The 9,267-nt window shown below is 44.7% G+C and overlaps 1 protein-coding gene across 1 annotated transcript in view; it reads left to right on the forward strand.

Moving 5' to 3' along the window:
• The window catches only part of LOC124606009 (forkhead box protein L2-like), a 78,612-nt gene extending 71,358 nt beyond the window's left edge, over positions 1-7,254 (forward strand). The window contains exon 3 of the mRNA XM_047137972.1: positions 6,688-7,254. Within this exon, the coding sequence (XP_046993928.1) occupies positions 6,688-7,254 (567 nt within the window). The remainder of the gene's footprint in view (positions 1-6,687) is intronic.
• Positions 7,255-9,267: the final 2,013 nt, after the last annotated feature.

Raw genomic sequence — 9,267 nt, forward strand, 5'->3', positions numbered from 1 at the left:
ATGTACATTACTTAACTGTAGTATAAAGATACTGAACATTAATAATAGGGCCTGGATCGTAGCAAAACATGGGTATGTGTTGGCGTTTATTCAGTTATGTTTCTCTACGGCTGTAGCATCGTCAGAGTGCGTTTACTTCCTCTGAACATATAACGGTAGAAATTGTCGAATTTAAAACATTTTTATTTATGCCTTATGTGACTTACCTTTGAATCTGATTTTGTATATTCTCCGTCGAGCCATTTGTCACCTATTTGTAATAAGTGCCAAAAGCAAAACAATTGTATCTTGACAATGGCACAGGAAAATTGTGCCTAAATTATTATATCGGATAGAAAAAAAACATGAGATTGAGGAAAAGTCTTGCAATTTGTCAACTGTCATACTTCGATGTGCTTCGTACCTTTTCTACAAGGATTGTTAGACGCTTTTAATATCTTATTGCAACATTTTTATATTTGGCCATGTAATAACTTTATCATGATAGGTTGCCAGAAAGAAATAGGAAGATCATCGAAGTATGAATATTAACTATAAGCTTGGTATGAGGTAGCTCATTAAAAGGTCAGATGCATTGGTTCAAATGGTTCAAATCGCTCTGAGCACTATGGGACTTAACTTCTGAGGTCAGCAGTCCCCTAGAACTGAGAACTACTTAAACCTAACTAACCCAAGGACATCACACACATCCATGCCCGAGGCAGGATTCGAACCTGCGACCGTAGCGGTCGCACGGTTCCAGACTGTAGCGCCTAGAACCGCTCGGCCTCACGTGCATTGGAAAGTTGCCGGTTTCACGTTCACTGATTGCGAATTAGAGGTAAAAATTGACGCAGTCACGTGTCACCTATAAGCAGACAGCCCAAAAAGTCGTATACAGAGCCACTCAAACGCCAAGCGAGTTAGAGTTCGGCAGAGTTCGAAAGTTCCAGCGAACGACTTCAGCGTCGGATGAATGAGCCTACAGCATATACTATGTAAGTGAGCAGTCAGACTCAATTAATTTTGTGCTCTAACAAGAACTTACAAAGCTTGCCTGTACGTACCTCGGAATTAGCCGAGCGGCTTAGGGCGCTGCAGTCATGGACTGTGCGGCTGGTCCCGGCGAAGGTTCGAGTCCTCCCTTGGGCATGGGTGTGTGTGTTTGTCCTTAGGATGATTTAGGTTAAGTAGTGTGTAAGCTTAGGGACTGATGACCTAAGCAGTTTAGTCCCATAAGATTTCACACACATTTTTTTGTTCGTTCCTCTCGGCTAGAAAATAGCTCTGCGCACTATGGAACTCAACAGCTGAGGTCATAAGTCCCCTAGAACTTAGAACTACTTAAACCTAACTGTCCTAAGGACATCACACACATCCATGCCCGAGGCAGGATTTGAACCTGCGACCGTGGCGGTCGCACGGTTCCAGACTGAAGCGCCTAGAACCGCTCGGCCACACCGGTCGGCTTACACAGCCTTACCTCACTAACATGTTGTGGAGACGCAACTGTGGGAGAATTCTGAAACAGTAGGCTATTAAGTTTACCAAATCAGGAACTGAAGAAGAGTAATGTCAGTAGCTTATGAAAAAGCACATCTTCTTTACAAAATAAGCGTGTAATGTCTTCACTTCTGTTGTTCCAAATCCCATAGCATTTCTCGTTTCAGCAGCTATTAATTGCCCTTAAAAATTACATTATTGTATTATAAAAGTCAGTAGTTAGTAGAATAACATGGTAGATAATGATGTTTTGCATAACAACTATGTGGCAAAGTGCTCTCCTCCTTCGATGCTATCATTAGCCTGAATTTCATTTCGATATCTGAAACAATTTGTGAAATATGAGGAATGCTGTGGGTATTTCACTGTGGCTTTATCGCTGGCGCAGCGCGATCGCAAATGAGTGTGCTACGTCAGATCAATTTTCTCTAGATTGGTGACAAATAGAGACCTCAACCCAAGTCAGAAGAAAAATTCAATGTCAGCTAAATTCCATACATACCAACATATTATGTAACATGGACCAAACGCAAAATAAAGCACCTCTATTCTTCATTGCAGACTGTTTCGAATTTCGCTCAGTGTCTACTTCCACGTAAATATCACAATAAATATGACCATTAACGAAAGGTGGGCACATCTTCGCCAATCTGGCATGTAAAGCTATAAGTGAATCAAAAATGATTTTTTTTTACCGAATAGTTTGTGTAAAATCGTTTGAGAAAGTTTGCAGAGCGTGCGCCTCGATTCTGTTATCGCTGACCGGGCAAAGGCTAGTAAATACTGTCGGCCTCCCCTTCCGAACAAACGAATGAACTCGCCCACCTTTTACGGATGAAAATTTGTCACTGCGCGTCAAGCACCGTATCTTGCGCGGCCTCCACATAGTAGTAAGTGTCTTCAGAACTGTTATCGGCAGCCAAGCGTAAACGTGCGTGCTACGAAGAATTGCTTTTGCCTTGTGAGCCAGTCATGACGTCACTGCCGTAGGTCAGTACCAACGCTTTGAGCTGTGGTGGCGACGGATGTGCGAGAAAGGTGTCACCTGCTTAGACACTCCACAACCAAGTGCGCCTTCCACCTCAGTGCCCCGCGTGCTCAAGTGGATACTGCCGACTACGGTCCAGGATGTCAGTTGTCGTAAAGACTAAGGGCCTGGATCGACCAAGACTACAGCAGATCCTAATGAGTCGGCCACGAGGCTGCACGATTGGCCACGCCTGGTCCGCGTGGATATGGCAGTTTGCAGCGAGACGGACATAATAGCAACACAACTGAATGTCTTCGAGCTCTGAAAGCCTCATTATTTAAAAGGCCGAGTGCCCACCTTTTTACGTGATGACTTTGGGTGTACGAGCGCATTTGCACTGTTTTATCACACCGGTCAATGCTTCTTACCTCACTGTGGTAATACAGTAATTATTCTGGTTCACCGATCTCGATTTTTTTCTGCCTATGTTTGCAGTGGCGATCGGGTGGCGAAGTTACGTAGTGTTTCCTCAAAGTGGCCTGTTAAGTGGCACAGCAATGTTTGCAATCTCTGTCTGCCTCGCTCTCAGGTTCTGTGGCAACACTCAACTCGTGCCCTGGCATTTGTTACATTGGCGGTCCGGCTTGTTGACATTCCAAATGGCACTTTGGACCAGCACTAACCTTCTCTTCTCTGAGTTGGTAGAACTTTTAAAACATTTAAACATGTAGAATAAAATTACTATGCTGCACAACCAGTTTGTAAATTGGAAGTGGTGATGTGAAATTAAGCAACAGTTTTCAATAGACAGAGGGTGACATGATGCATCGAAAACTCCTTGCATATGCTATTGCCTGTGGCTGACGCACCGGTGTGTAAGCCAAATATGTAATGTGTCTGAATAATACTCTACCATATTTTATCGTTTGTCCAAAATTAGACAGTTAGTAGGAAATAACATTAGTTCAGAAGTACCACACTATACATGTAAGGGCTATGTAATGACATCGTCCATCATTGTTCGTATAATAACAATAATTACGAATATGATGGACAGTGCTATTACACAGAGCTTTTGGTATGAAGCCTATCAGTAGTTGCTGAAGCTCATATTCACGCAGTGTCTCTGACAGTTTAACTAATTATTCCGCACATTGGACTGGATTGTAATAACATAATTTATTATTGGCTTTGGACACATGTAGATTAAATGTGTTAATTATATTTTAAACTTACTTTCTGATTCATATATGAGTCGCTTGTTACTACTACATCAATACTAAATGGCTTACTAGAAAAAAAATTAGTTTCGCAAAATGCTGAAGTGATTTAGATCTATTTCCTCTCATAGTAAATCCTGTTTCCTTTTTTTCCTTGCAGGTAAGATGCTGCTGCATTTCATCATGGTTGGCAAAACGTGAGTGTATTACATAATCACCATGAAGAAATCACAGTTAATTTACTGTATCTTTTTTAGTTCTGTGCATGTGGCAGTAGTTGCCTTTTCCCAACAACTCAACATCATCTCCTCAGTGTAAAATGTTAGAGATGTTTGTAATTTGCAACGCGCAGTGGGGACCATCTTAAAATGAATTCGCTCATATATAATCTCTGTGCGCATGTGTGTGTGCGTGCACAGTCTAAAATACTAAGAACCTGGTTGTAAGTTATGATCATTTTATCGAACGGCGCTGGTGCACGTTGTGTTTCAAATAATGCTTGACGTTGAAGTGGGAAATATGGAAAACATGAGTGAGGAAATCAGGAATCTCTCTGTTCTACGCCAATACTGCCTTCGTCAGATACTCAGGTGGTCGGCAGATGAATTACTGGTAATCGCTAAAGCTTCGGAGCTGATGGTAAAAAATCGTTCCTTCACACTGGTTCCCAGTAAAATTACGATAATGCAACACTGATTCTGCAGAAGCTGTTGGTCTTCTGGAGTGTTTGAGAGCCGCTGTGGGCTGTGGAATGTAGAAGATCCTAGAACGATAAATTGCACCCTAACGAGAACCTACCATCTAGAATGTTTACAAAAATGCACAGAGGAGAAGAGCAAATTACAAAGCTGTTAGTCCTATCATATGTTTCATAGGAAATGGCGTAATGAGGGCATGTGTCGCAGCTATATTTAATTATTATGAATGGTGAGGCATCTTCGACAAGCTGACATTTTGTCTAGATCTGCGAGTCTTCAGCAAAAAGCAAATCTTTGTTCCGAGTTCTAGCACATACATTTGAGAAGATAGCCTGTTATCGAACACACTCAACAAGCAAGCGTTATAAAAAATCATACTGGTGAAAATCACGAAGTATAACAGTCAAATACGCACCGAAAGGTCGAGAAAAGGATATCCTGAACTACACAGGGTGATTCAGTTGGGTTTTATACAACGCTCAGTGTATTCAAATACCATAGGTTATATTTTATATTTTCTTGCTCTCTACGGGAAGACTGTTAGTCTTAGAGAAAAAATTAAACGAACCTTTTTGTAGGAAATTTAATTTAGTTAAATTTTATGCTGGGATACGTTTTCACTAGAGGCCACAGTTTTCCATTCATTAAAGAAACGTAGAAAAGTGACCTTCAATGCCACCCCTCACTCCTACACTCAACACTCACCAGCCAGGACTTCTAGTATGTTTTTCACGGCTCTCCTTCCTACTACTGTACAAAAATGTGCGACTGCACGGATTATTTCCGACATTCGAAATTTTTGAGTCTCCATTTACTGGCCGTATTACACCACTGGCTTAGTCGAGCAGTTACAAATTGTAAAACAGACGCTTATGTAAATTTTACACAACAATTTTATGACTTTTAACAGCATAAAGTAAACAATTACTTCACTGTATTCGTCTCGCTTTCGGATTACGTAACTACTGTGATTGTGTGGGTTAACTATGGGTCGAATTGTCAACGTAATTGGTTTTAGCGTAATGTTTACAAAAGTCGTTTCTCTTTGATTCCTCTCATGAGCACGTTTAAATTGATAATATTTACGAATAGGCAGATGTTATGGAGGCGTAATAGCCCAACCAAGAGAGACCAAAAAGCTCGAATATCGGGAATAATTCATGTAGTCGGAAATTTTGTACTGTGATACGAGATAGTTCCACTAGCAAAATACTAGAAATCCTAACTGGTGAGGGATGAATATGGGGGGAGGGGGGAGATACGTTTGAAAGACACTTTTGTACGTTTTCCTTGAATAACTCGAAACCATGGCCTCCAGCGAAAATATATTCCAGTATAAAGGTAAACAAATTAAAATTCCTACTAAAAGGTGCTGGTCATCTTTTCTGTAGGACTAATAACTGGTGTGTAGCGACCAGGAGAATATGAAAATGTCATGTGTGGTTTTTGAAGGCGTTGCAGGTTGCATAAAACCAATCGCTGGGGACAGCTGAATCACCCTGCCTAGAACATCCAAAACTACAACAGGTGAGAAGGATCACACTAAGTTCCTACTGAAGATGGTTCGAAAATAAGAGAAATGAGACATGTCTGGTGACCTAAGAAACAGCTTTTTGTTTATAAACACGATGTCTTCCTCTATGCATTTGTAGTATAAACTGTTCTCAATGCATTTGTCACATTAACTGACCACAAAAGTTCGAACTTCTGACAACGATCACTATTATCAATTGCTTTCCTGGCGAAACCGCGGTATTTATTATCGATAGCTCCAGTTCTCATAATCAGTTAACACGACAAGTGCTCAGAGAACAGTCCGTGCGGTGTTCGTTTCGTCGCGGAGACGGAATTTATATCGTAACAAGGTAGCAATGTTTGATGTTGCGACTGAGTAACAACAGAATATGGATAAAATAATCGTATTTTTAACATTCAACCTAACGCAAACCTCTGGTGACGTTATAAATCAATCCGTTTTTCGCCACATCTAAAATTTGGTACTGATACTCACTGGTAGTGCAGGCGATGCGACAGCGATAATGCTCAGTGACATGTTGCTACATTTCCCATGTTTATCGATTCAAATAGGAGCGTCGTTTCCATGTCGCACCGGTCGTGGTATCCGTTCTGTAGAAACCGCGCCTGAATTTATAGTGCTGAATACTTCAGACAGGGAGATAGGGCGCTGTAACGTACTGGGGATGGAGATGGAAAGAGGCCTGGTATTCGAAACGGGAATTGAGCGCTTCGCAAGGAGACAATACTCGTCTGGCAGAGGTTCGCGCTCAAATACGGAGGAAAACGCGCGGATGAATAGGCGCGCGGCCTAAATTCCGAGCGCCTTACAGGAGTCCGCGCGGAGCACAGAGGCAGTCAGCCAGGATTTGCCGGGCCCGCTATAAAACGGACGCCCGCGGTCGAAAGCGAGGGACCCGGAGCTCATCCCGGCTCAGCGCCGTGCGCCAGCCGCCAGGCGCCGCCAGCCTCGCCTCCGCCCCCGCCTCCGCCACACCCCGTGTGCCGCTTTGAAAGGCGCACCGCCCACCCCCGCCGGCCGGCAGGGCCAGCTCGCCACTCTAGCGGGCCGGCGGCCTGGGGCCGGGGAGTCCCCGCCGCAGCCACTCTGCCGCCGTCAAAGCGGCCCGCGAGCTGCGAGCCGCCAGCTTCGCCACAAGTGGAGGCCGGCCTTCCGGGAGCCCGGCGCGCCGACACTGCTGCCAACCTCCCGCACTGTTTCCCAAAACGGAGTAGAACCGACGCCGACCACACCCGCGGAAGTCCGCTTCTCGCCGAGAAAGATTGTATTCTGCACGCGCCCAGCACAGAAACTGACAATCGGAAGCTATCCAAAAGCGCCAATGAAATGCTCTCCGTCTTCTCATAGCATCAGATAAGAATACTGGACCCAAAAATTAGTCCTACTAGAAGACATTGTCTTAATATCGCTTAAAGCTACCCCTAGACTTGATAACAGCCTACGTTCAGCGAGGGAGTGAGTCCACAAGTTTTTTTCAGATACAGTACTTCATATCCAGCTGAAGCCATTTCCGTGGGTTGGATAAAAAGTAGTGGCAACACTGTTATATTCCATACCGGATTTTATTGACAGGCGTTCACCGTGTAAGGTGCCAAGGCCATGGGCACTTACACGTTAGCTTATCAACATTAGTATTGAAACTTCCTGGCCGACCGAGACTCGAACTCGGGACCTTTGCCTTTCGCGGGCAAGTCCTCTACCATCTGAGCTACCGAAGCACACCTCACGGCCGGTCCTCACAGCTTCACTTCTGCCAGTATCTCGTCTCCTACCTTCCAAACTTTACAGAAGCTCTCCTGCGGACCTTGCAGAACTAGCACTCCTGAAAGAAAGGATACTGTGGAGACATGGCTTAGCCACAGCGTGGGGGATGTTTCCAGTTTTAATCAGCCAGGAAGTTTCATATCAGCGCACACTCCGCTGCAGAGTGAAAATCTCATTCTGGAAACATCCCCCAGGCTGTGGCTAAGCCATGTCTCCACAGTGTCCTTTCTTTCAGGAGTGCTAGTTCTGCAAGGTTCGCAGGAGAGCTTCTGTAAAGTTTGGAAGGTAGGAGACGAGAAAATGGCAGAAGTAAAGCTGTGAGGACCGGCCGTGAGCCGTGCTTCAGTAGCTCAGATGGTAGAGCACTTGCCCGCGAAAGGCAAAGGTCCCGAGTTCGGGTCTCGGTCGGGCACACAGTTTTAATCTGCCAGGAAGTTTCATATCAGCGCATACTCCGCTGCAGAGTGAATATCTCATTCTGGAACCATTAGTATTAATAATAAAGGGACTGGTAAGGACATCAGATCATGACTCTATTGAATTATGATAAATATGACGCACTCTCGAGCAGTATTCCCTGCATGTCTGCATGATTGAGCCACTAAATTGAAGCGTTGGTGAAAAGGGTTGGAAGTTGAGAATTGTGGAATATAAAGTCTGCAGATGGCTGCAGCTCGCCGGGCCGCCGTGGGCGGCAGGTAGCGGTCACCGGAAATGGGACAATACAGCGCTTTTGGGGATAGCCCGGCATCCGGAGCCACCTGTGCTGGGCAACACGTGGCGAAGACGGGAATTTCGTTTGCTTAGGGGCGTTATGACCTACTCGATCACTGGATAGATCTCAGTGCAGGGATTTCGGCGATGATAGAGCGTTCGACATTGGGCGAAACTGAGTATTCTTCCGCAGCGTTTTCGTACGCGAGGGAGACGAGAGTATTGTGGAAGGACTTCGCCTTCAGCCATCGAGCGGTACGAACTTGGAGACGGCGTCTTGGCCATCGTCTTCGATATACGGTCTGTATCGCAGCATTGCACCAACGCGTGTTCCGTGCAGTGTTAGAGCTCTTTGTGTGCTCAGAAGCGAGATTTCCACCCACGCTTAACCACTTCCAACAACTTACCTAATATTCTTGATCTGGTAGTTATCCTTGCGAGGTGCCGAGTATTTATCATCATAGCTGCCGGTAATAGGGGCGCGTAATTGCAAATTAATGTGCCATTTTGAGGAGTGTGTGGGTGTACAAAGAAATTCACATTTTTTTTTGTAAATTTTGTCAGTTGTGGGGGATATCAAGTTAAAATGCCAGTTTTACAATCGAATTATCGACTTCATTGTAGCTAGCATTTACCCTGTCCCAGTAAGCTTTACATGTACTCTAACCACTGCACAGCTTACCCAGACTGGACGGAAAGAAGGTTTGCAGTCTTCTATGCCAGTGACGGACAAATAAGCTTACAACCATACTACATGCCCTCAGCACGATCGCCCCATAACTCGGTCACCTTCCCGCAAACAGGTGGAAGGTCTCGTACACCGTCAGCGCGTCCATCTCTATCGATATCTCTCAAGGACTGCCCTGGGTCGCAGGCGATTTC

The sequence above is a fragment of the Schistocerca americana genome, chromosome 3, assembly GCF_021461395.2.
Source record: "Schistocerca americana isolate TAMUIC-IGC-003095 chromosome 3, iqSchAmer2.1, whole genome shotgun sequence".
NCBI classification, from domain to species: Eukaryota; Metazoa; Arthropoda; class Insecta; order Orthoptera; family Acrididae; genus Schistocerca; species Schistocerca americana.